Below are 27,107 nucleotides of genomic sequence, written 5' to 3'. Positions count from 1 at the left end.
AAATGTACATATATGATCGAGTCTGAAGCGTTGGGTCACAGGGCATTGGGGGCGCCTCTAATTTGGAAACATGGAATGAAGGGGCCAAAGGGAATGGCCTGGGGAGTGCCTCCTGGTTTCTAAATTAAAGTTTGTTCCAGTGGCTTGGTACTGTGTTGGGGGTGCTCCAGGCTGCGCTCCCAAGGGACTTGGGCTGTCGGTTAGCACCCTGGCCGCTGCTCTCAGCACAGCCGGTTAACAGTGAGTCCTGCACACACTTACACTGCGGGGGCCAGGTCAATGTGCATAAAATATCCTCCACAGCTCTACTGTGTTTTCCGGAAAGTGGGGAAAGACACCAACCTCCCGGAGATATTTTATTCTATAACCTTCTATATTTCATAACCTTTTGCGAGCCTGTAAGAGACACAGCCACCCCCATGCAGCGCCAGGACTGCTAATGTCCTTGTGTATTAACGCCACGAATACCACCTAGGAATGTAGAGGTGTGACCAGGGGCCGCAGATTTGTAATTAAGCACATCAGGGTCACATCACGAGCCGCCCCTTCCCAGCTGGGCGACTCTGGGCAAGGCTCCTTAACATCTCGAGTCTCTGTTCCCTCCCCTGCGGAATGTCACCGTCGCTGCCCACAGGTGTGGTGAGGACCGTATTCAGGTGTGTCTTCTAAGGCCCTTAGCCTGGAGCCTGGCACGTTCGTCGCAGCGTTTGCTACTGTCATCAATTCTGTTCTATCTGATGAAGGCAAAGGGCATAGGATCCGTTGTGTCGAGCTTGAGGAAGCCCCCAGAACGCCCAGACCTCATTTCCCCTGCTGGAAGCGGAGACTGAAATGCCTTGTCTATTTGGCCTGCGTGGCCACGATCTGATGAAATACTGGGTATAGAAAAGTGGCTGCCACTTCTTGCCAGCTTGTGATGCAGGAGGCTCACTGTTAAGGTTGTGCAATTACTCAGGAGGTGGTTACTGACGACCTGGCTTGTTACGGCCTCGTTTCGGGAAGGGTCACCTTCCTAGAGCGGGAACACCCCCCCCCCCCCCCCGCCATTGGACCCTCCTTATCTCTCCCTGTGGAGTGGGGCCCAGAGAGGGCTCGGACCTGGCCGTCTGTGCAGCCACTTCCTGGCCCTTAGACTGACACACCCTACATGGCGAGCAAAGGCAGGCGGCCACGTTCTTTCAGTCTCTAGGAGATCCAGAGGCCACGGTAAAATCAAGGGGTGTTTATCAAGGTGTGGCCCTGGGGGGCACATAGGTTTCACCCAGCGGCCGGGCTGGGCCTGATCCCACGCGCAGCGAATCCCACTCCAGCAACCTGATATCTTAAGATGTCCTCTGTATGTCCTCGGAGAAGGGGAATCATATCCTGGAGGGGCCATCAAGGCCGGCTTCTCGGAGGAGGCGGCCTCTGGGGGAACAGAAAAGAAGGTGAGGTGTGTTGGAACTGGCAGTGGGCTCTGAGGGGCCGGGGTCTTCTTCACCTCGGCAGCCCCAGCGCCCTGCAAGCGCCGGCGGGAACAGGCGCTCCACGCGGACTTGCTCCAAGAACAAATGACAGCCCAGGCACCAAGCCAGGCACTCTGCGCACGTCCCTCCACCCCGCCCGCGGAGACGCACGCGCATGCGCACCCCATGCCCCTCGCAACGGACCTCCGCGGCGACGCCACCGCCCCCTTGCGGTCCGTGCGCAGGCGCGGGAGAGTGCGCGAGCGGGTGACGTCACTCCGCGCCGACTCCGCCTGTGGAGGCGTCGCTCGCCGGCCGCGTCGTCATGGAGCCGAGGACCGGTGAGGGGACCGCTGGAGACGCGGGCGCGGAGCCACCAGAGGGGCAGGAGTGGGGGCGAGTGAGGGGCCGCCGGGGGGGGGGGGGCGGAGGGGCGAGGGCGGGCTGGTGAAGGGCTGGGCGGGGGCCACCGTCCGGGCGGGTCACCCGCTGTCCGGGTGGGGAGTGGGGAGTGGGTGACAGGCCACCGGAGAGGCGGGCGGGGACGGAGGGCCTGGGCCGGGGACCGCCGGGGAGACGAGGGGACGCGGAGGGGTCCGAGCGGGCTTGGGGGTCCAGGCGGCGGCGGTCTCGGACCTGGTACCCGACGCCGCCGGCGGAGTAAGACAGCGGGGAGAAGAGAGAGGGCTACTTGCTGTGCACATGGCGGTGTCGGTGGGCGACACCTGTGAGACCTGCAGTCGCCTCCCTGGAAACCAGGTGAACTTGGTGGGCGGGGGCAGGGCTGGAAAGCACCGTAACTTCAGCGCTGGTTCGCAGCGTCTTCCTAGGGGCGCCCGGGTCGGGGGTGCTCAGTAGACTCTTGATTTCGGCTCAGGTCTTGATCTCACAGTTCATGGGTTCAAGCCTCGCTCTTCGCGCGACAGCACGGAACCTGCTTGGGATTCTCTCTCTTCCTCCCTCCACCCCCCTAAATAAACTTTAAAAAAAATCACCGCCCTCTTAAATGCCTCCCGAGGTGTCGCTGTGCCAGGCCCTGCCCAGGCGCTGGGGACACTTGCTTCACTGCCCCTGGGCTGCAGGAGGTCACTCTAGAGTGGGAGAGCTTTGGCGATGGCTGCGGGGGTGCGGGGCCCAGATAACACCCAGTGCTGAGGCCCAGGGAGCAGGGTCTGGGGATAAATACGCCCCTGCGTTTACTGGGTGCGCAGTTTGTGAGCAGCCACGTCACCAGGTGCTGGTAGTCACCAGGAGCGAGCTCAGAGCCACAGGTCGGGGATGAGTGGGCCCCTAGCTGACCCGACACGACCCACGACCCGCTGAGGGAACTGAAAAGGCCATTATGGAACGGGGTGTCGTTCATTCCCCTGCTTATTCCCCACATGTGTGTAACTCTCCGCAGGCAGGGCCCTCTGCCCCTCGAGTCTGCCCGCTCACTGGGGTTTCTAAATGGGGGTCACTCCAGTGTTTGTGGTCAATGGTCCCTGCAGAGCAGGGGTCACAGCTTCTTATATTTCGTGTGTCCCAGTGCAGTGCTGGGGACGCTGTAGCACCTGCGGGCTGTTCGTGAAGGTGGAAAGTGGTGGGGATCTTAGAGTTGTGCCAGTGAAGCCGTGTTTGAGGAAGCCAGACGGGGGGGTGCTCTGAGTTCCTGCAGGAGGGACTTCTGCCTGTGACTGGGCCCTCAAATACTCCCGGGCGGTGTGGCGTGTCCCCGAAGGGCGAGGAGGCCTGAGAGGCACAGAAGTGGACAGGTGTGGGGACCGGGGAGCCACAGTGCTTGAGCCACGTTTTGAATCCAAAGCGAGGAACGGGGGGGAATGAGGCTGAGGTGGGCAAGGCTTTGCAGGCAAGAGCTCCTTGTGACCCCGTGACAGAGAGGTCCCAAGACACTGGAGCAGAATGGAAGGGCAGGGGGTCTTCCTGGAGGTGGTGCTGAAGCTGAGCCCTGAAGAGTGAGGGTCTGTCGAGGGGACAGAGCTGAGAAGACCTGCAGGCGGAGCTCCCAGCAGGGGAGAAAAGCCAAGTGCTGGAAACTGTGCGGCCCGACCCCGGGTCCCAGGCGCCCCCCCAGCCGCAGCGCTGATGCCTGCAGAGGCCTAGAGGCACAGCTCGGGTCAGGAGTCCCCAGCGGTGTCTGCCCTGGGCCCCCAGAGGTTCTGGGACTGGGCCGGATGCCACGCTGAGAGCATCAAGGCCTAGCTAGGGTGGGTAGGCAGTGGGCCCTTGCACCTTAGAACTACGCAGGGCGGGTAGCAGACCGGGGTGAAATGGGCAAAGTGCACGTCAGTACCTGAAGACTGGAGACCAGCCGTTGCCTGGGTAAGTTGTGGCCTGTCCCCAGAGCGGAGCCCCTGAGCCGACACGGCCCGCGTAAGGACAGTGGTGCTCTCGGACGGTGCCTGCGCTCGCTGCAGAGTCCCGCCATGGCCCAGCATGCAGGCCAGGGGTCTGTGCAGGGAGCCGCCTCAGGAAAAGCTGTGACCGGAAGCGTCTGCTGTGTGGGGCCAGAGGTCCCCTGGGAAGAATCCAGGAGGAAAAAGAAGTCCAGTTGTGAAAAACAAACTGAGAGTGTAACTGATTCACGTGATGCAAAGCCATACGATTCAGAACTGTCTGTGGCGAGAGACCAGCTGCCAACCCGGCCCACCACCCGTCCAGGCCACTCCCAGCTCTCGCCTCCCAGGCTGCTCCCTTGGGTCTCTTCTCAATAGCCTGCGTTCCTTCAGGGGAGACCGAGGACCCGTGAGGTTATCCCTGCCCCTCCTTCCTACCCAGGTGATGAGAGGTGTCCCAGCCACACACAGGACATGTGGCACCTCCATCAGCTGTGAGGGACACCATCTCAGTTCTCTGAAAAGAAGAGGTCAGCTGTCACCGCCAGCTGCAGAGACGAACGTTGCCCGAGCACCCCGCATGTGTCCCTGCGGCGACTGTCAGGTGGCACAGGGAGAAAGCGCCCCCCTTCATTGGCAGTTAGGGCACAGTGGTGTTGGGGGCATACCAGCGAATGAGGTGACCTCACTGGGAGTCCCCTGCCTCGTGATTCCCAGTGCTGGCCGCGTGACAAACTGTTAGGAAAACAGACTGATGGGGCGCCTGGGGGGCTCAGTGGGGTTGAGCGTCCGACGTCAGCTCAGGTCATGATCTCACGGTCTGTGCTGACAGCTCGGAGCCTGGAGCTGCTTCAGATTCTCTCTCCCTCTCTCTCTGCCCCTCCCCCTGCTCACTCTCTGTCTCTCTCTCAAAAATAAATAAACATTAAAAAATGACTTGAAACAAACTTCTGAAAAAGTGTGAGGATATCCTTTTGGACCAAAAATGAAAATTAAGTCAGTATTTCAAATACGTCTATGCAAAGGTGCTGGCGTTATGTCTTCCTGCCTAACTGGAAACTGCTCCGCACGGTTCTGCACTCTACAGAGCACGTGGTTAACGCAAATGTCATCAACATGCTCCAATCAAATAGGAATCATTTGTTGCCAAGAACGCACTTCCAAAGTTGCATATAGAATAAGAAATTACTGCGCTAATGAAGGGAACGGTAACCCAAAATAATAGGCTTACAAAGCAGTTAGGTTTAAGACAAGCTTCCTGGATGTATAGCCCGAGCGCACTAGTCACAGCCCCGGCAAAGCTGGATGGACCGAGGATGCAGTGCCTTCACCCAACGGCACTGGGCACTGGGCGCATTTCCAAGCGAAGACAGAGGAGAGCTCGGCTACCTGGCTTGGATTGCATTTTGTTTCCTGCTGCCGCGGCTCAGTGGGGCCAGATTAAGTACCTGGGTGGTCTTGAGTTTACTCTGTTTTTGGACGTTAGCAATGTGTTGTGACTTTATGACTAACCCTGATTTTTTGCTGTAGAGACGAGAAGCACTGGGTTGGTCTGGCCTGAGCGAGCTGAGGGTGTGGCTGGAGGAGCCCCCCCGCCCCCGCTGCCCCAAGCCATCCCGGGCCGCCCCCGGCCACCCCTGCGCGGGGCTCCCTTCTGCCACGCTAACCCGTCCCACCCTCTGTCGCCATAGGTATTTCCAAGCAGGACATTCGAGAGCAGATCTGGGACTACATGGAATCCCAAAATCTAGCGGATTTCCCTCGGCCTGTTCATCACAGGATTCCCAACTTCAAGGTACTGAAGCGCTCCTGGAGCATCCAGAAGGGGAACAGACTATTCCTGAGTGAGCGAGTTAGCCATGCATTTGCTGCCCCACTTCCCACGCCGGGTGGGCAGTGACACTGCGTTGCTGGCCTGGCCTCTGTGGTTGGGGACACGCTCATCCGAGTCACCTAGCCTTCACTTGCATAGACGCTGACCCTCCTGTGCAGGGTTGGCGGTTGGTGGTGTCGTGTCCCGAGCTGATGCCACAGCGCCCTGTCACCTCCCGACATGGAGTAAGACGCTTGTCCTGTGGCCACAAGCATGTCATTGTGGTGCCTTTCCACACGTGGCTCCTTTTCTTTTTTAATGTTTTTTTTTTTTGAGACAGAGACAGAGCGTGAGCAGGAGAGGGTCAGAGAGAGAGGGAGACACAGAATCCGAAACAGGCTCCAGGCTCTGACCTGTCAGCACAGAGCCTGACGTGGGAGTTGAACCCACTAACTGTGAGATCATTACCTGAGCCGAAGTCAGCTGCCCAACTGACTGAGCCACCCAGGCGCCCTTACACGTGGCTCCTTAAGACCAGCAGGGAGTAGTGCACGTGGAGAAGGGAGCCCCAGCCAGTTTCTCTGCACAGGAAGGCCTCAGACGTCCCTGACGACGCCAGGCCTCAGTTTCCCCGCTGTTCAGAACAGAAGATGATCAGAGATGTCTTCCCAGGACGCGAGTGTGCTTCAGCGAGCAAACATGCCAGCTCAGGATTCTGGCACGTTTTCCACAAGGAAAACAAAGCACTTTCGGGAAATACCTGGATTGCCGTGTCAGCCCAAAGCAGGTGTGGCGTTTCACTGCTGTCTTCCCCCATTTTGGCTGGACTTAGTGTCCTGGCTCCTTGGAAACAAGCCCCTGTCCCTCAGAAAACCTGTGCTTACTGTATGATTTCTGTTGCTATTTTGTTTTGTTTTAGTGCTTGTTTTCGCAGGGAGAGAAATTTATATCAAGTACAGGAAAAAGAGAAAGGTGCACAGATTCAGTAAAAAATGCTTAAAGAGGAAGCACATTGGAGAGGTTCCGGGTTGGTGGTAATCCGTTCTCTCTTGGTGTAGGCGGTAGTTAACACACGCGTGCTCCTTTTGTGAAAATTCATCAAGGTACACACGATTTCTATACCTTTTTGGAATGTATATTTTAAGTTAAAAATAAACTGGGGCTGGGGTGCCAGGGTGGCTCAGTCGGTTAAGCATCTGGCTTTTGATTTCTGCTCAGGTCATGATCTCACAGTTCGTGGGATCGAGTCCCACATTGGCTCTGCGCTGACAGTGTGGAGCCTGCTTGGGATTCTCCCTCTCTCTCTGCCCCTCCACTGTGTGCTCACGCCCTCTCTTTCTCTCTGTCTTTGAAAATAAACATTAAAAAATAAATAGACAAATTACCCTGACTGCTCTCCCAGACTTTTCTTTGGGTGACTCCTAGATGTTGTCCGAGAATTAGCCGCTCCCCTGTCTGGGTGAAATGCCGGAGCAGTCCGCTCACGCGTGCGCTGGGCCCGGGGTCCTGCCGCCCGGCCAGGGCGCTTCCCGAGCTGCTGAGCACCCCCGCGCTTGCAGGCCTTCAACATGGCCAGAACCAGTAAACCCAGGCCTGACGCTCCCCAGACAAATGCTCGCTGCTTCGTCCTTGACGTGACTGCAACCCTGTCTGTTTGCCTCAATAGGGCTCTTACCTGGCTTGCCAAAACATCAGAGACCTAGACGTTTTTGCCAGGACACGGGAAGTGAAAGTGGGCCCTGACAAGTCGCTGGAAGGCGTCCGGCTGCTGGCGTTGCAGGTAAATCCCGTTTTCCTGAGCCAGAGCCCCGGCTGCTGACGAAAGGGGTGCTCCGGGCGCCCGGCAAATGTGTGCAAAAGCCTCTGTTGAGGAAGATGGGGCTTCTGACTCCCTCAGAAGTTGGCGCAGGACGCCCTTGGGAGTTTTATTTGAGGACAGTCCAAGTGTCTTCCGTTTGTCTGTCAGAAGTCACGAGTGTTCCTAATTCAGAGGTCAGAGGCGTTCAAAATGGTCACCTGGAGCATTCCTAAATTGGATGTGCTTCATCAGAAGAGAAAGACTATTTCCTCCTGCTACTTTCATCTTCCAATTCTTTGACCTTTTTGATGAGCCGTGATGAGGACCCTGACGGTGTTGCCCGAATATATAAATTAGAACAGCGTTGCTGTGAATCTAGTAGCTTCATAAGTACAAACAGGAAATGCATGAACGTGAGTGCTCGCAGCTCCCGTGCAGCTGTAGACCCGAGACTAGCGTGTAAGTTAAATACAGACGGAGCCGTGAGAGCAGGAGGGCACGGGCAACAGCGCCGATCCCCCGTGGCGGCTGCTGTGCTGAGACAAAGCGCCGCTGAGGACGGGACTGGGGGCCCGGAACTCCCGGCGCGGCCGCGCCCCGCGTGGCAGGCCAGCGTCCCGGGGGCGCCCTGCAGCCTGGGGGTGAGGCGAGCACCCGAAGGTGACCCTGTGGGGGCCGGGGGTGGGGGGGTGCAGGGCTTCTGCTCTGGCTCCTTCAGGAGTCGCATGTAGGGAACCCCCGTGTTAGCTGGTTGTGGTTCAGCCCCAGGACGGGCTCCCATTTAGGCTTTTCTGCTGGAAGCGTTCTGTCTTCCAGCCTGTTTCCCGGGCAGTGTAATGAACCGTGTAATGAACGAGAGGCAATGAATGAATTATCGCAGCCGCAGAGAAGGGCCCGCGGTGAGTGGGCCCCACGTGTGAGGGCACAGCTCTCTCTAAACCCTTCCCTGCATCACCTCGGTTAGGCCTACCAGCTACCCTGCGGGGGCGATCCCTGCCCCTCGTGACACAGAGCGGTCGAGTGACTTGGCCACGTCCCATGTCGGTAGCGGTGGAGCGGGGATCGCGACCCGCACCGTGACTCCAGGGCCAGCTCTGTGCGCGTGCCCTCAGCACTGAGTCAGAACCTTGGGGATGTTGGAGACTGGTCACGGCGTCCTGCGGGAGGGCAGCCGGGTGGGGGGGGCGTCCTGCGGGAGGGCAGCCGGCAGAGGGTCCTGCGGGAGGGCAGCCGGGCGGGGGGGGTCCTGCGGGAGGGCAGCGGGGTGGGTGGGGGTAGGGGGGTGGCTGTCCTGCGGGAGGGCAGCCGGGCGGCCGGTGGAGGAGCAGTGTCCTCCGTGTCTCCATTCCTTCCTGGGAGAGAAATAGTCAAGTTCGAGAACCTGCTGCACCCCAGGCTCATGGGCACAGGGATTTGGTTGTGAAACAGACACAGACACATGTGCTTCCTGTGCTCGGGCTGCTGGCTCCTCGATGTTGCTGGAGACTCCGTGGGTTAGGAATCACCCAGGAAGCAGGTAAACCTGCAGGCTTTGCGACGCCTCCTGAGTGTAGGCAGGGACGGTGGTGCGGTGCCCACGGCCTGTGCCTGGGGACACGGCGGCCTGTGGCTTGGGGATACACAGCTCCCCAGGCTCCGCCCCGGACCTTCAGGCAGTTTCTAGAGTCTCTTTTTAACAAGGACCCTGTTGGTGCCTGGAGAGCCACCAGCCAGGCCTGCACTTGTCACAGACAAACATACCCCACTCCCGCCGCATGTTGGCACCACCAGAGGGAGCTTTGAAAACTGCCCGTTGCCGATGTCGGGGACTCTGAGTGGCTCTGGGCCTTGGTTAAGTCTCTGAGCTCCCCAGGTGATTCTAAAGTGGAACTAGGGCTGAGAGCCACTGGGCTGGTGAGGGAGAAGCTTCCAGAAGAGAGGGAGAAGCCAGAATGATACGTAGTACACCAGCGTCTCCAGACTGCAGATGAACCCAGACCTGTTTCACACTTGAAAGGAAAAGAGCATGTGGTGACAACTTGTGTTGAAATGTTTCCTTGGCCACGGCTTTAAGTAGGCCAGCCGCGATTTTATAGGTCTTGTGTCGGGCTTAGGCTGTCATCTCCTGCACAAAAACTAAAATATACTCTTTTTACACCAAAGATTTTATAAATTTTACAGTTGACTCATGGGCTGCCCCTGTGTAATCTTCAGGGATGCTTGTGGCAGTGGTTCTGGAACTTTCCTGGATGTCAGAATCACCTGTGGAACCCCCGCCCCCCGCCACCCCGAGCTTCTGGTCGTTTCTCACAGGCGTCCAGGGGCTGCTGCCGCTGCCGCCCAGGGTCACACTTGGAGAACCAAGTCGTCTGGGAGCTAAATCAAAGGGGGCTGGGGACTCAGGTCAGCACACGTGCCACTTGTGATGGGCACTGACGTGGGAGGCTGCCGTTGGCGGGCAGAAGGCCACGGCCATGCAGGGCAGGCACCCAGCGGCAGCACTGTGGCCGCGAGGTGCATAGCGCTGCGCTGGGAGGCCACAGGGAGGGCCTGGTTGGACTCCTTGGGCTGCTGGGCCGCTTTGCACTGTCATTCCTTAGCCTTTAGCGATTCTGAGCGGCAAGGAGAGTAGAATTCATGAGTTTGACGACACGCTGGGTGGGCTAGCGGCCCTGAGTAGTTCTTTGTACTTAATGAGGTGTGCAAAGAAGCCGTTCCCCAGAAGTGCCTGGGAAGGTAACTTGCATCTGCACTGAGATGTTAGCGATGCACACAGGGGAGTTCCTGGGTTTAGTTTTATAATTCACTGTTTGTCTTTCTTTTCAAAGAGCAAAAAAACGTTGTTGGTGCCAACACCACGGCTGAGAACGGGGTTATTTAATAAGATCACACCACCCCCCGGGGCAACGAAGGACATCCTGAGAAAATGCGCCACCTCTCAGGTAAGTGCGGGCACGGCAGCGCTGCTCTCGGAGACACAGGGCCCCACAGAACTGAACGTGTCTCTCCCGAAGCCAGATGAGCAGAGTACAGGAGCCACATGGCAAAACTGTGGGTCCACGCGCTGCAGGTTTGTAGATCGTGTTTCCTGTTACAGATGAAGGGAAAACGAGTTCCCTGGTCCTCTGGCTCCTCCGTGTTAACTGTGCCACCGTCCGGGCTGCCTAGCACTTTCTGAAGTGCCACGGAGCAGCTGGGAGCTGGGAGGCATTTCCAGAACCCAGCTGCAAGTTGCCTCGGCAGCTCTGAATGACGGCGTTAGTAACGCAGGGGCGGGCTCTTCCCGAGTGTCTCACAATGTGGTCAAACCGAACCGTGAAACTGCCATCCTAGGGGCCCCGTAATCGGATTTGTCTTGTATTTAGAGACAAAGAAGTAGAATTTGGTGACCTTTTTCAGAGTCCTAGAACAGACTCCAGCCTGTTAGGTTCCTAATCTATTGGGAATAAAAAATAGGGCATCAAGAGATTCCTTTTCAATTTTATTTGTTTATGTTTTCCATTGCATCATTTTAATATAAGCAAGATGATCACGTGTCCAAGTATTGCTGGTCAAGTGTGAGTTGTACAATAAATGGCAGAGAATTCATCCCGTCAGTGGTTTGGCTGGAAGCTGTGTATCGGTGGCTCTGTGACACGGGCCGTGTAAGTGCAGGCCGCACGGAGGAGCCCCCTACACGGATTCCCTCCTCCCTGCTCATCTGTACCCACATGTATAATTAAGATACTCCTTTTTAAACAGGATTTTCCATTTAAGTCTGTTGTTTAAAAATTGAATGTTTATGGTCACTTACTGATACCTTTATTCCAAGAATAGAATTTGGTGTGGCTTAAAAACCCTGTGTCGTAGAGCACAGTAAGAAAACATGTGTAGGAAAAGTGCAAAGGGAAAATCAGAAAAACGAGAGCTGGCTGTGCTTCTGCTTAGTGTTCAGAAGTGCACCCTGGGCGATGGTCTGCGGCTGGCAGACCCGGGAGCCGGCGGGGGTGTGACAAATGGCATGGCAGTCGGAGATTTGGGACTGTAAGCGCGGCTCCCGTCCTGGGCTGAGGCCGGGTCCCATGGCCGGTCCCTCACACACGCTCCTGGAAGTGTGACCCAGGGGCTCTGTGCCTGAGCTTCAGTAGGGTCTGAACAGCTGGGTTCGGTCTCTGTTACCACATGAGGCACCTGAACCTGAGGAGGAGGTTTTCCTTCTCTTCGCGGCCCAGGGAAAATGCCAGCGTGGAGGGTCATGACACACTCATTATCCGTGCTGCCAGAGCTTAGTGGCAGAAACACTGCCACCACGTGGGTCGTCTCTAGGACACTCCGATGAGCGCTTACTTTGTGGCAGACGACTCTGAATTTGTCCCTTACGGCCTCTGCCACCACCCCATCCACCCGTGTGGTATCGGGGCCTTTGTGCCTATTCTCTGACTCGGGATCTTCCAGGGAGCACCTCTGTGGGCAGACAGAAAGGTTTGTCAGCTGAATTTTCATTGAATCAAATGAGACTGTGGAGAGTCAGGGAAGCTCCTGGCTGCTGACACGGTGTTTGGCCTGAGAGAGCGGCCGGAGCCGCCCGAGGGGTGGGGGGCAGCCTCTCAGCCGCTGCGGCAGCTGTGTGCTCACCACGGCTGCCACACACCGAGCCCGCTGAAACAGGGCCGAGGATGTGGGCCATGGGTGTGAGATGGCAGCCGCCACGGCCATTGTGACGTTAGGATAAGCAGGTCTTTGCGCAGCAGGGACACAGCAGGCTGGGAGGCCCCCAGGCCACCCCCGTGCTGATCCCGTGGGTGACTTGTCACGTACTTTAGGCAGGACACGGTCCCACGTGCTGTGAGCCTCCCCTGCTGCGCCCGGGTCTGTACAAGGTCCTCGTCTGGTTCCTAGACTGATCTGTGCCCCTTCACATCTGAGACTCATGGCCGAATCGGCCGCCCTGTTCTTTAAATACAGGCCTTCGTTAGTATAAACGTGTGTACTGTAGGTGGGTTTTGGTTGAAGGAGTAATATTTCAGAAGTGAACGTGGTGTACGTGGCGCCCCCAGTACTCACACTTGATGGTCTGCCCCACACGTTTACCGGCCACATCTTGTGCGCTAATCGCGTCACCTCCACCATCTTCCGTCCCGGCACCAGCCCGATGAGGCAGCGCCTCTGCCTCACCGATGGACACTGAAGGTCAGAGAGCTTCCTCCTGCAGAGGCCACAGGGCGCACAGGGGCATGGACCCAGTTCTGTGTGACTCCCACCCCTGTCCTGACTACTGTGCTCCTGTGATTGCTTGGGAAGATGAAATTAACACCGTACTTGCTTGTGCTGTCACTTCCAAAGTGGCATCTTCCCTGGGGAGGAGATTGTGGGAAATTATCTATCCTAAACGCCGCTTCCACCGCACGGCATGCCTGTTGTAGGGCCCGAGTTCGCCTCCTGCGAGCTCCTGGCCCCTGAGCTGTGGGGGGGTGCCGCTCGCTGCCCGGGAAGCACAAGGCCCACGTGTCTGTTCGCAGGGCGTGCGGAACTATAGCACTCCCGTGGGCTTGGACTCCAGGGTCCTGGTGGACTTGGTGGTGGTGGGCTCCGTCGCTGTTTCTGAAAAAGGTAAGATTAAAGTTACACCGTGACCTGCAGCTTGACGTTCTGTTGTCTGTTCGTCCTCTAGACCCTGACGGTGAGGGGTTTCGGTTTCTGGACACGTTCCTGTCCACTGAGAAACCACTGTCCCTCTCATTCATTTTGAAGGATTAACTCAGTCCCTCACACTCAATACCTTTCCAGTGTTTTCATTTTTCTTAGCAGGAAAAATAAAGTGACATCATCTCTGCTCAGGTGGTGAGAGAGATTTCCTCTGTTCCTAAGCTACCGGGAGCCGGAGCCGGATTTGCGTGTGGTGCGCCAGCAGATGGCTGGTTTGAAGGCCCTCCGGAGGATGGGAGACCACAGGGCCCTAAACCTTGTTTCCGTTAGGGAGCAGCGGCCTCTGGGCAACGCCAGGTTCCCCAGCCTGCCCGGGAGGCCTGGTGCTTTGCCATGCAGGCAGGTGGGGGCGGGGGCTCGCTGCCGTCTGTCCCCTGCCAAGCCGCCCTCGTCCCGTGAGCCTCTCCCTCCTCCGCTGCCCCCTCCCCCAGGCCCGGCTCGATGCTCTTCGAAGACGATCTGCTTTTACTGCGACGGGGCCGGTGGGGTCCAGGTGCGGTCAGCCTATGACAGGCTTGTTCCCACACCGTGTGGTTTGGGCCCCTGCTGGGAAAACACCCCTCTCCTCCTTCCCCTGCGAGAGGAAAAGAGACTGTTTTAAGACGCTCATCCTTAAAAATCCTCCTCTGGAAGTCAGCCAAAGCCAAGTTCTTCCTTCAGTAGGGGCTCCCAGCACGTAGTTGGTAAGAGGTGCCCCGAGTCCTTCATTCTGAACCCCGAGCATCGTGTTGTTAAATGGTGGCCTTTCATATCTTCACCTGGAATTTACGGCCTCATCCCTCCTCACTCTGCCTTAGAAGTTGAGACGCTGTAGTGCTTCGCTCTTTTGCTTTCTCTGTATCCCCAGTTATGCAATCTGTCTGTGTCATCGGGGATGGGGCCCCATGGGCACACGTCTCCTGGGTGCCTGCGTGGGCCCCGTGTCAGGCCAGCGCTGCGTGGTCTCAGCCTTGGACCACAGCATGTGGGAAGCACAGACACCGCGGCTGAACTGTGGTATGATGTGCTCGGTGCTGGACACAGAGGTGGGCGCTGACATCGGGGGCGGTCGAAAGAGCAACTCTCGGGCTGCGAGCAGGGCATCAGCAGGGCGGGGCCCGGGGCAGTGTGTTCACGCAGCTCGGCCCCCGAGTAGGTTGGGGTTGGCTTCCCAGAGGCCGTGAGGCCCGAGGACAGGCTGTGCCCTTGGCAGTGGGAAATTAGCAAGGAGGTCTTCGTTCCAAAGACGATCAGGCACTTTCCAGAGTGTCACCCATGTTCTTCCCAGGCATCTGCCGTCTCAGTTCCTCTTGTTGATGCAGATGCCTGTGAGTCCCCCCGTGTCCTGTGCTCTGTGTGGGTCGTTCGTCCTGACTGTTCTCCCAGAAGGATAGCACGTCTGGCACTTTGTGCCCTGCCAGGTGATGGCCGTCTATGCAGACTGATGGGCACGTGACTTGTCACCAGGGTTTGGTTTGGCTTTTCCCTTACAGATGACACTAAAGGGAGCTGGATTCCTGGGGTTGAGTTTGTGGTACCTTCCAGGGCTTTACATGGGAAAATCCTAGCAAATGAATTGCTGAGGCAAAGGGTGGACTTTAAACCCTGGTGGCTGTAGCCAGATCATCCATCCACCAGAAGGGCGCCCACCTCACACCCTGTCACTGTGCCCCTCGCCTCGCTCCCTACTCGCCTGTAATAGCTAGAATCACAAGACTAATTTTTACCAATCTCAGAGTGAGCGGTGGTACTTCGACCACCGTTCGATTTGCTTTTAATGGTGAGTGAAGGTGATCGTTTCTTATATTTGCTGCTCGCCTGCCTGTGTCTGCAGACTGTTCACATCCTTTGCTATTTCTCCACTGGATTGTCTTTCCCTTGTTTATTTGCATGCATGGTTGGAGGTTGGAAATTGTAGAAGCAGCACGAGATCAGAATCTTAGACGCATGAGCAGAGATGCTCTTTGTGACAATACTGGTGTTACACAGAAGTCAGAGTTTCTGCAACGTCACGGGCTTCCTAACAGCAGAATGTCGGTCCTCCTGGGAGCCAGGAGGCAGTTTAATGTTCCTGCGTGCTCCGTGCCTCCCTGCCGTGTCCTGCCTGCTGAGTAGCTTCTCATCCAGCTTCGGCTCCGCCTTCTGCTCACCCCACCTTGGGGTGTGCGGTTTGGGACCAGGGCTGCCAGCCCTGCCCTCCCGTGGGGACTGTGGGGCTTTTCAGAGGACAGAGTGATACCGTCTTAAATCACGTGTCCCTCATTTTAGTTTTTATTTCTTTTCCAAGAGAAACTGCTTAAAAAGATTTTGTTTTTAGTAAAAATTTGTTCTTAGTCTTTTAAAAACTGCTCCTTCATTACTTCTAAACGTGAGCTCTGCTCACACAACACAAGGCTCCCTTTCCTCTTGTGACACGTCTGACCACTGTGTGTGTGCAGTGTCACCTTCCCGGAACCCCCCGTTGGGGCCGCCTGTGGGCTCGCCATGGCAGCCTCTGAGGAGGGGCCAGGGATGTCGAGCCCAAGTTTCGGCTTCCACTGTGACCTGATGACACACGTACTCCCGTGATAATGGTGCTCTGCGTGTCTCCTAGGCTGGAGAATTGGGAAAGGAGAAGGTTATGCTGACCTGGAATACGCCATGATGGTGTCGATGGGAGCGGTCACCCCGGGGACCCCGGTGGTCACCATTGTCCACGACTGCCAGGTGCTGCCCCTGAACACGCCCAGCAGAGCCATTGCCATACCCGAGAGGGGGCGGGAGGGGAGGAGGGGACAGACAGTGGTCCTGCCTTCACTCCACGGCTCTTGTGAGCGCTGGAGACCAGCGAGGCCACCTGTTTGGTGACATGACCGTGGGGCCTGCTCCCTCTGGGCCTGGCACCGGCTTCCGTGCGTGCAGTGAGCACGGAGCTGTGGGCCCCGCCGGCGCCCTCACCCTCTTCTGTTTGACCAGGTCATCGACATACCCGAAGCATTGCTCGAGGACCACGATCTCACCGTGGACTACATCGTCACTCCAACGAGAGTCGTTGCCACGGGGTGTGAGCGCCCAAAGCCAGCGGGGATCTTGTGGTCCAAGGTGGGTCCCGTGGCCGCCAATGGCCTGTAGCTCGGAGGCAACCCCTCTTGTGTGGCATCCTTTGGTGTGGCAGCTGGCTCCGGGCCGTTGCAGTTACCCGGGAGTTTTGAACGGCTGAGCTCCTGGATCAGGACAAGCGGGCAGGCTCCAGGTCTCCTGCAGCGGGGTTACACCGGCCGGCCGTGGCAGGAAGAGCCGTGTGCCACCATCCCGGCCATGGTGTCCTGCCTCGTCAGCTTTCCCGTTGGGAGTCCAAATTGTCTCGTGTGACCTGGGTCTCCAGGCAGCACCCGTGGCCCTCATAGGCTGATGCCTCGGTGACTTTTCACTGCAGAACTGGTGTGATGCCCGGTGCGACAGTGTGCAGCAGGGGTCGGCCCCAAGGGGAGCCTGCGGGTTAGGGGCCCGCCTGCTGGCGCGCAGCCGGAACTCCTGAGGAGATGGGGGCCACTTGCTGGGTTTGGATCGAAGCCTTTGCTCCACATCTTCTGCCGCTAAACCTGAGCTGTCCGGGGTTGGAAGGCAGCGTCCCCTCGGGCCTCCACCTCCAAGCTTGACACCGAATGAAACGCCACACAGGCCAGTGGGCCTTTCCCACAGATGCCGCGCCGGGGCCTGTGCTCCTTCTGGGTTAGCCCTGATGAGAGCAGAGAGGAGGAGCGGGCGTGGCCTGGAAGTGGGCCCGTGGGTCTCCCTCCGAGTGCGTGCTGAGTGCCGTGGGGTAGCCAGCAGCGCCCTTAGTGAGTATTAAAATGTCCGTCAGTGTCTTTCCTGAGAACTTGATTCGGTTCCACCGCTTCTCTCTAAGCAGAGGCTGATGCGCAGGTCGCAGAGGCGAAGTGGCCTCTGCTCACAGCCGAGAACGTGAAGCTGGGGAGGCTGCCTGCAGCCCATGTTAGGGAGATTCTGGGCGGCCTCTCCAGAAGAAGAAGGATGTGCTGCTTTGGGGAATAGCCATGGTCACATTCTGATTTTAACAGGGAAAATAGAAAAATATCAACAGATGATGTTATTGGTGATGTTGTGTGATGACAGCTCCTCTTATGTAAAAGGAAAGCGGTGAACCAGATTCCAAAGAGCCACACTGTGTGTATAGGGCGTGGGACCTGACTGTTTCAGCCCCTTCTGGAAGATTGAATTACTAATGAGGCCTGAGCAAGAACTTCAAACTTTTATTTTTTATTTTTATTATTATTTTTTTTAAGTAGGCTCCACACCCAGTGTGGGGCTTGAACTCACAGTCCCAAAGTCAAGAGTCATGTGCTGTACCGACTAAGCCACCTGGGTGCCCCAAGAATTGCAAACTTTTACCTACTTATCTGTCTACCTATTGAATTAACGTTTGTTTATTTTGAGACAGAGAAAAAAAGGATATGCATGAGCGGGGTGGGGGGGAGGCGACAGAGAGAGGGAGAGAGAGAATCCCAAGCAGGCTCCGTGCTGTCAGCACAGAGCCCAACATGGGGCTCAAACTCACAAACCGTGAGACCATGACCTGAGCCGAGATGAAGAGTCAGACGCTTAACTACCTGAGCCACCCAGGCACCCCAAGAATCTCAGAGTTTTAAAAGGCCACTTCTCACTTTGGAGTCCTGTGTTCTCAATTTTCCCACCACGGGGAGTCCCTTTGCACGGAGTCATTTCCCCAGCCCCTGGGGCTTCTGTTCTGGCCTTGTTGTGTGTGCAACCAGAGGGGATCTTGTTGACATTGGGGACCCCTGAATGCCATGAGGATTTGGGGGGAGGGGGAAGTTCAGTCGTCGGCTGTGGTTTTATTGCAGGTGGACTGTTAGGTGCACGTTGGCGTATCCATCCATGGGTCATTCTACCCAGAGACTCGTCCCATGGGGATGAGAACCCCCAGATTAGCCTCGCCTGTTCTGTGGAATTATCTAGAATCACGGTTTTTTCTAAACACTGTAGACCTCCCAGGTGAAGGTTATGAAATAAGTACAAAACGTGATACATTTTTAATTCGTTCTTTAATACACCAAGATTATGCAGCATTTGATTTTGTGGCCTTTGCCCCACCTTCTGAGAGAAGTGTGCAGGGCTTCCGCCTGGGGGTCTGCGGGCACGGACTCTGCTTTCTAGCTGTAGTTGCTTGGGCAGTGAGCCCCCTTGACCTGCCCTGCCCTCTTCTCTGTATGTGCTTCGTGAATTTAAAGACAGGGACCAGGTGATGCAGTAGCTTAGAGCTTAGCAGCCACCGGACCTTAGCACACCCTCTGCAAGCCCCCCTCCCCGTTTGTTTATCGGTAGCGTGGAGTGCTGTCGGTGCCGACCCCACGGGCAGAGCACGGAGGCGCCTGCTGAACTTGCCCTCTGTCGCCAGTGTGGCTGCCACAGGCGCCAAATGGAAGTCAGTGATTGTGAGAAACATGCCTGGATGCCTGGTGCTGGCAGTCTTCATGGTTCCCCTTGAGAGGGTCCCTGAGCCGAGCCTGGGCCTTGCCCGGCCTTCTCCGCAGCCGTGCATTGTCACTGTGCGTCCTTTACTGCCTCTCGGTGAAGGAGAAAGAGACACTCCTTCTGGAAGGTGTGTCTGCTTTGTTCACATGGGTTCCTCCTTCCTCTCAGGTGGCCTCTCACCTGGTGACCTGTCAAATTTCGGGGACTTGGCCATGTCTGAGCCACAGAGTGCCCTGATGGCCACACTTCATCTGCCCACGGCCTCCCCGACGAGCCCCTGGCCCAGCAGGCCCACCTGGCAGAAGGAGGGGCTGTCCCTGCGACCTCTGCCGGGCAGGCAGATGGGGTGAGAGCTGCCCTTGAAGGGGTCCCTGAACCACGTCCAGCCCAGATGGTCGTGCGGTCTCTGGGATGGTGACCCAGATGTGCTCAGCTGTGGACGGCTGTGTGTGAGGTGACCCGCAGGCCTTGGCTTCGGCCGGAGCCCCCCACAGCCTGCCCGGTCTGCTCCCAGGGCTGCCAGGCATCAGGTCGCAAACGAGCGGTGCAACGTCCTGCCAACAGCCTGGCTGCCTGCCAGCCCCAGGGGAGTGTCCGGAAGGCAGGGCGGGGCCCTCTGTGTGCGGGGCTCCACGTCGACCCTGACACCCCTGCTACCCTCCCACCGCCCCCCTGCGCTGGACCTCCCAGCCACTGAGACCCCTGCCTCTGTTGATTTCTGCTGAGCTAGAGTGAGGTGGGGGAGGGGGAAACACTTATTTAACAATACCCTGGAGATGCTGTCGGGCTGCGGGTGTGGCCGCAGCTCCAGAGGGACCCGGGGCACCCACGAGACTGCTCCTTGCCACCAGAGCCACCGATCAAAGGACTGCTTCCTGCCCCCCTTGCCCACCCCCCTCAGTAGTCGTGGGCAAGTTTTCCACTGATTACAGAGGCCGTGGTAGGACTCTGGTGACCAAATCCAGATATTTGCCTTCTTGGATCAACCCGTTTTCTCCTTCGTTAAGGAAACGGGACCCTACCAGGGTCATTCTTGTCCTGACTCCCAGAAACAAGTAGCTGCGGAGCACCCACGGCCGTCTGGGAGGCTGCTTCCCACCTGGTCACCGTGCCGGGTGGACGGAACTTCATGAGAGTGACATGCCTTGAGGAAAGGGTTTGGGGACAAGGACCCCTTCTGTGAGCAGCAGCTGCCCTGGGACACGGACGCTCGCTCTCCAACCCCGCATCAGCCGTGTTGCCTGGAAAGAGCAGCCAGACGTGCACTGGCGCACTGGCGCACACCGGCAGCCGGGCCAGAGGCTTAGGCGGATACTTCTATTTAAAAAGATTTGCTGTATTTGACCCACTAATTCAACTTCTAGGAATGTGTCCTAGAGAAATACTTATCAATTCTGGTAGAGACGTGTGCATCCCGTTAATCAGGGCCCTGTGGTGCGTCAGGGCCCCAGATGCCAACCCTGTCCCTAAAGTAAGTACATGCAGCCTTCTTCAGAGCATTGAATGGCGTGAGGAAACGCTTGTGGTGTAATGCATACCGGGGGGGGGGGGGTGGCAGAGTGCGCGTGTGCTGTGTCGTTTGCACCCTGCCCGTGGTGCTGGAACCCGTGTGGGAAGGGGCGGAAGTGGGACCCGCATGTTAACAGTAGCTGTTACCAGTAGGGGGCGTTCCGATGGCCTTTCTCTGTCTCCTGGATGTATCCCAGCAGGCGCTCTCGGACCCCACTGGGTCCCCACTGCTCAGTAGAGAGCCTTCTCCCGGGCTCTCGCCTCCCCTTGTACAACCAGCCTGAGGGGGCACCCCGTTCTCAGGAGCCCTGTGCTTGTGCGGGGCAGGGGGCGGGCCCACTGGGCTGCCCGAGCTGCTTTGCGGGGCACCCGCACGGGCCGCTCTTGCCGCGTGGCTGACACTTGTGCGTGGAATTGAGCCTGGAGCCGCCAGGCACGAGCTTGTCCCACACGTGGCTCTGAACTGGCCCCGCGGGAAGGGACCTCCCCGCTCTGGTGGGCCCGTCTGTTATGCTGTCCCCACTCCCGGACAGTGTGGGACACGCAGGCACGAGGTGCACACAGAGGCCGGCACGTGTGGTGCGGGTTTGGAGGTGGTCCTGCACACCAGAAACGTGTTCTGCTCCCTAGTTCTAGTGACTTCCATGGCCCCTCTCAGATGGCGTAATGGTGTGTGGTCACTGCCCTCCTGGTCCTTCAGACCCACAGTAAGTGTATCTGTGAAGGAGCAGCGCTGCGGGGCCTTTTCTACTGACTGACACCTTTGATCGTCTCTGTGCAAAGAGGCATATAAACTGAGCCCTGTTGTAACAGCCAGCGGACGCCGCCAGGCCTGAGTGACATGTGGGACATGGTGCGTTCCTTAGCTGTGCCGTGCTCTTGCTCTCTTAGTTTCTCCAGAATCACTCCACCTTGCTCATTTGAAAGTACTGTATTTAAAAGAATTTTCAGTCTGAGCTCCTGGGGGGCTCAGCCGGTTAAGCGTCCGACTTCGGCTCAGGTCATGATCTCATGGTTCATGGGTTCAAGCCCCGCGTGGGGCTCTGTGCTGACAGCTCGGAGCCTGGAGCTGCTTCTGTGTCTGTGTCTCCCTCTCTCTCTGCCCCTCCCCCACTCATGCTCTCTCTCAAAAATAAACATTAAAAAAGAAATCTTTTTTTAAGCATTTTCTATTGATGAATGGTGAGTGTTGGTCTCATGCATGACGACTAATAATTTTGTGGAAATTGTATTTCACATTAGGAATCGGTACGGTGTTCCTGTGTTTTGGCCAGCAGCTGCTCAGACCTAGCGTTTTGGAGTAAGTGGGAGTCTGAGGATCAGGCCCAGGCCCTGTACCTTCTGCTCAAGTAAAGGGAGAGTCAGGGAAAGCAGCAGATGAGAATTGTGAAGCCGGCGGGTGGTGGGGCCAGCAGGCCCCGCGTCTCTTCCTCCGGAGTTGGCCACAGGGGCCCTGAGTTCGACCACTGCTCTGTACTGCGTGTGGCCTGGCTTTCTAGGGGACGGGGGTTTTCATTTCATCTTTAAAGAGAACGTACATTTATACGTGATGGATGCAAACTTCAGTGGAGAACGGGTTAGCATATAAAATCAAATTGGTACTACTTTTAATGGAATGATTAGTTATTGAAAGGCAGAAATATATTTTTGTGTTTGATTAATAGGCAAAATATTTGATTTCACACGGCACCCTTAGAAATGTAACAAATGTTCCTAACCGGCGCCCAGTAACTCCAGTGTAGCGCGGCGTGAACTGTCCTGAGCGTGAGGCCAGCCCGTCCAGCCAGCGCACAGACGCCTCTGTGCCCACTGTGGGACAGCCCCCAGCCCAGGCCACTCCACAGAGAGCACAGAAACGGCAAGCAGCTGGGAGAGTGGCAGACGCCACCTGGTAGTCCGGGAGATTGTTCCGTGTAGAGCCTGTGGGCTTGGACCCACGAGCTGACACTAAGCTTTGTCATTCCTTACCCCAGACCATCCTGCTCTTGAGATGAGCAGGCTTACGTAAGCGATGCAGTCAGCATTTCTGTCAGTAAAGATTGTGTGTGTGTGTGTGTGTGTGTGTGTGTGTGTGTGTGTGGCGGTGCTGTAGACTTAGTTCAGAATGTGCATACAGTTAAAACATTTTTATTGTTCATCCATTTTTAGTTGTGCGTGTGGCCACATGGGAGAAAGCAGCTCCCTGTGGGGGGTGGAGGGGGTGTATTTTTGCTCCATAAATGGATTTCTGCCCCCTGGGTGTAGGGGTCTGGCACCTGGCCCTGGAGGCCGGCCCCCTCAGTCAGGTCTCCTGAGAACACTAGCTTCTGCCTGAGGGAGCCCTTTGTTTCCACTGAGCGAAAGCACACGGGAATTTCAGTACTTGGGGTGATCGCCAGGCCTGGACTGCTCCGAGCCGGTGCTGGCGGAGGTGCGGTGTTTACCGGGAGACCTGGCCTCGCTGCTGCTCCGTGGAATGACATTCAGTTTTCCTCTAAGTACATAGTCACACATTTTCTCTGATTGTAATTGCAACTTTGAGTTGGGTCATCCTTTCTAAATACTGGATGTAGTAACGTAAAGACGTCCTTATGAATCTATATGACCAGTTTGGGGGCACCTGGCTGGCTCTGTTGGAAGAGCATGCGACCTTGGGGCACTTGGGGGCTCAGTTAAGTGTCCGACTCTTGGTTCGGGCTCGGGTCATGATCTCACAGTTGTGAGATTGAGTTCCACTCCGGGCTCCACGCAGAAAGCGTAGAGCCTTCTTGGGTTTCCCTCTCTCCCTCCCTGCAGCTTCCCTGCTCACTCTCAAGAGCACGCTCTCTCTCTCCATCTCTCAAAATAAACTTAAAAAAAAAAAGCATGTGACTTTTGACCCCAGAGTTGTGAGTTTGAACCCCACGTTGAGTGTAGAGATTCCTTAAAAAAATAAACTTAAAGAGAATCTAATTATGACCCGTTTAAATCTGTTTTTAAAGACTCTGAAAGAACACAAGAACGTGAACTTTGAGAAGGCAGGGTGGAGGCGTGGGGGGAGTTGGCTGCTGGGCCGGATCACCTTCAGGATTCCTGGGGACCAGAGCCTCTGGGGGGCTGGCCTGGGGGCTTCGTCACCTTGGCACGGATCCGTTCAGAAGAATTGCCGACAGTCAAGTGGAAGAAAAACTCCTGATTAGAAAAGCGTAGCCATGTTCCGTGCACATGTCCACGGCACGGCCGTGGTTTTGCCAGTTTCTTTGTGTCTCAGCAGTGGGAACATTAGAAGGATTGGGTTTTCTCTGAACAGTCTCTCTGTGGCACCCGCGAGTCCGTGTGCCCCTCTGAAGACCCGAGCGGGCCGTGCCGGGGAGCAAGGGCGCTGTCCGTTTGGAGAGGGACCTGAGCCAGTGGAGAGGCTGTGCCGGGGTGGGGCCCACGTCCGCCTAGTGCCGGGAGAGAGAACCCGGGGCGACGTTGCTGAGGATCAGGAGCCTGGAAGTTTGTGAGAGGGACTCGACTCTTGGGTGTTTGAGTTTCTTTGACTCTTTCTCTAAATTGCTGATCTGTACCCTGGGGCCTGTGTGCCCCCTGTGGGTCGGAGGTCCAGGCATAGACCGAGAAGTTGCACACGGGATTCCCGGGGACTCCTTGGGAGGAACCCCGGCCTCTCTCACATGTGTCCGACATGCTCTGCCAGGGTAAGAGCCGTTACCCTAGTGACTGTGGGTCTGAATGGGGCGAAAAGGCCGTTACTGGGTTTATTATTAGAGGGAGGTTGCGCCTGTCCGGCTCGTGTGCGGATCTGTACCCGACGCAGCCTTGTCTGCGGGAGTCCCGTGCTGGGGCCGTCGCCCACCTCTTGGTAGTTGGTCCCGTACAAGCTTTGTGCCCTAACGCAGACTGAACGCATCTCTAAAGAATGAGGATGGCTAAGGACTCACCGTGTCTTTCTCTTCCTCCTCTGCCGTGTAGGCCCTTCAGCGACAGAGACGGGTTTTGGCCGGGGCTCAGTTGTCCACGCGCAGTCCAACCCGAAGGGCTGCCACAGGGCGGGCCGTCTGCCACCGCGCCGCACGCCGGCTTCACTCAGTCCCCGCCGCGCGGGCCCCGCTTGTGCAGCCCAGAACTCGAGGGGGGACCTGCCTCCTGTATCGGGGTGCTTTCACCGCCTCCACTGTTGCAGCTTCCCAAAAGGCCAAACGTGTCCTTCCTGTCATGGAGACTTAACGTTTTGTGTAGTGTTACTTTGTCGCTCGATGAACCCGTTGCTAGAAGGTGTTTCCAAAAGTGGCTTTCTGTTTCAGATTTGCCTTGTTTCTGTATCTTTAGCAACAAGTTGACACGTTCGGTCCCTGGAGGAGTGGCGGGGGGGCCGGGGAGCCCCGTTAAAGATCCCCTCCCGCCCAAAGGGTGGGGAGGCAGACACCCCCCATTATCCTGGAGGCCACTAGGGGGGTTGCCACTTATGACCCGTAGCCTTCCTTCCACTGCCCTCCCCTGCTGAGCCTTCTGCAGTGGAGGCCTTTGGTTTTCTGCCCCCAGAGCACAGAAAACCGTTCCGTTCCCGCCAGCTGCCATGGCATGTGGGGGCGCAGTCCCCGACGTGGCCCCCAGGGATCCTGGATGTCACTTAAGTGGAGCAGGGCGGGGCCCAAGGGCTCTTGCTTGCCCGCGGGCCAGGGCAGCCGGGGCAGCGTGGCCAAGACCGCTTGCCTGAGAGCGTGTGGCAGTGGCCCCTGTGCAGCTTTGATTTCTCCTCCATCGTGACCCAGTTTGCTGCCCCCCCTTCCCACAAAGGAGCTGGAACTGCTTTGCTCTTTCAGATCAGCTGTGAGGTGATGGGGAGAATCCCAATCCTCCGGAGCCTTCGCTACCGAGAGAAGCAGGCTGGGAAGGACGTCGCCCTCCGGGACGAGTCCCGGGGCCTCCTGGGAGCCGGCAGCCGGCCGCCAGCTCGCCCAGGCGCCGTCAGGGGGCCTCGGGACCCACCCCCTTCAGAGCCCTGCTCTGCGCAGGGGGAGGACGGGCCGGCTGACACTGTGTGCATCGGGAACCTTCCCCGGGATGCCAGAGTGAGCGAGCTGAAGAGAGCCCTCAGAGAAGTCGGCGCCGTCCCCGAGAGGCTCACGTGGCAGGGGCCACGGCGCAGGGCCCTCCTGCATTACCAGGCCGCAGCCTCCGCCCTGCAGGCCGTCTCCCGCTTGCAGGGCTTGTGCTTGGGGGCGGCCAGCGTGACGGTGGCACTGGCCAGGCAGCAGACAGGCCGCGACCTGGTGGGTGGCCACATGGAGGATCCACAGCCTGACTGTCGCCCGGCCGTCGCCGACCTGTGATGGCACTCCGCTCCGGTCGCCGTAGAGCCTAAGGAGCCTTGGCAGAGTGTTGCTGTGTGAGCGACTTTGGGCCCAGGTGTCTCCCGGTGGCCCAGCCTCCATCACTGCCCGGGGCCTCCTGACGAGCAGGGAGTAGCGCACAGCCCACAGGTCCCGGCCCTGTTTCTCAGGGTCCCTCAGCCTGCTGGGTGTTTCCCCCATGCTGGCTCCTCTCTGGGTACATGCTGCTTGTCACAGCTCAGCGCTCGCGTCCGCAACGGAGAGCCGATGTGACCAGCAGGTGGTGCCATCTCACTGCTGTGTCCTCCTCGCCTTTCCAGCCTCACCCCTCCCTCGGGGTGAGTGAAAGGAGAGCACCCTTCACTCGCATAGTTTTGTAGGAGGTACCGGCTGCGGAAAACGAGCTGTCCCAGCCTGCGTCACACTCAGTGACAGACGCTCACGCTGTCTGCCTAACGCCCTGTGCTTCTTGTTTTTGTTCTCTCCACTTTTCTGTTCCTAAAAAGCAAACTGGATCTTAGCTGGACTGTACTTTCTAAACAGAGCGCTTTTGCAGTTGGTCCTGGGAAAAAGTCAAAGAGAGCGTTTAAGTGGGGATTTTTTTTAATGTACATGCATGAGAAACGTTAGTGTCTCACCAGCAGGTCTCCCTGGGCACGTTGTTACACCCCAGGAAGGCACGGCCTGCATGCGCTTTCAAGAAAACCTTGAGATGCCAGGGTCCCTTGCAAAAGCATTTTCTCCTGGTTTTACGGTGAAAATACTGTGCAGACGGCAGAAAGAAGAGCCTGCCCTGAGATGCTCACAAGTGCAGGCTCCTTTCCCGAGGCGTCATGAATAAAACGAAGAGCAGAAATATCCTAAAAACAGGCCAAGACCTTTCCTTCGAGCTCCTGGGCTTACTCTTTGCCCCCTCAGTGCCCGCGTGGCTGCTTTCGCCTCGTCTGGCGCTCAGGTCTGACATCAGAGGCTGAACCCGACCTTACCCAGAGCAGCGGTCTGGCTGTCTGACTCCTCATGGTTTTTTGTTTTGTTGGTTTCTTGCCTTGTTTTTCCTTTCTTTTTTCCATAAAATGTCCCTGTTTGACACGTGCCCGTTTAGTCCTTGTGGACTTTGTCGTCGTCGATCTGGCGCCATTACACCAGCGCTGCAGGAAACAGGAGCTGAGCGTGTGGCCGTCACGTGGGCCCCGCGCTGTGTCCCAGCCGCGAGGACACCTGGCAGGCACACAGCAGCCCAGGAAACGGGGGTTACGGGCAGGGGTGCGTCAGAGCCAGCGCGGGGAGGACGTGCCCGACCACAGCATCAGGGGCGCGTCCCGCATCCGCCACTGGCCCACCTCGGGCTGCGGTCATCCCTCCAGCTAGGCCAGCTTGCCCGTGCGTCTCCGCCCGTTGCAGCCAGAATAATCCAGATGTGTTGAGATGCAGATAATCACAGTGAGTTCATCGTGTCCATATTTGTGGGAAACAGATCGGTACAAGCAAAGCCTAAGACCCGGTGCCAGAAATAGAAGCACCTGCACCTCCTGGCCACCAGGCCTTCCCTGCTGCTGCTGCTGCTGCTGCCACTGCTGCAGGCCTGGGAGGGACAGCGTCTCAGGGCCAGCAGGCCTTCCCTGCTGCTGCTGCAGGCCTGGGAGGGACAGTCAGGGCCACCAGGCCTTCCCTCCTCCTGCTGCTGCTGCTGCTGCTACTGCTGCTGCTGCAGGCCTGGGAGGGACAGTGTCTCAGGGCCACCAGGCCTTCCCTCCTCCTGCTGCTGCTGCTGCTGCT

The 27,107-nt window shown here is 57.4% G+C and overlaps 1 protein-coding gene across 2 annotated transcripts; it reads left to right on the top strand.

The window, feature by feature from the left end:
* The first annotated feature begins 1,738 nt into the window (after positions 1-1,738).
* Positions 1,739-26,424, top strand: MTHFSD (methenyltetrahydrofolate synthetase domain containing). 2 transcript variants are annotated; one of them, XM_039226997.1, is made up of 8 exons: positions 1,739-1,786; positions 5,473-5,576; positions 7,261-7,374; positions 10,200-10,313; positions 12,870-12,960; positions 15,629-15,741; positions 15,991-16,116; positions 24,822-26,424. In XM_039226997.1, the coding sequence occupies exons 1-8, from the start codon at positions 1,771-1,773 to the stop codon at positions 25,329-25,331; spliced, it is 1,188 nt and encodes a 395-aa protein (XP_039082928.1). In that variant the 5' UTR covers positions 1,739-1,770; the 3' UTR covers positions 25,332-26,424. The 2 variants fall into 2 exon arrangements, with proteins under 2 accessions (XP_039082928.1, XP_039082939.1); XM_039227008.1 differs by lacking the exon at positions 1,739-1,786 and adding an exon at positions 2,050-2,204.
* Positions 26,425-27,107: the final 683 nt, after the last annotated feature.

This window comes from Hyaena hyaena, unplaced genomic scaffold (assembly GCF_003009895.1).
Source record: "Hyaena hyaena isolate Hyena2069 unplaced genomic scaffold, ASM300989v1 scaffold_1, whole genome shotgun sequence".
NCBI lineage: Eukaryota > Metazoa > Chordata > Mammalia > Carnivora > Hyaenidae > Hyaena > Hyaena hyaena.
This window is presented reverse-complemented; position numbering and strand designations above follow the sequence as displayed.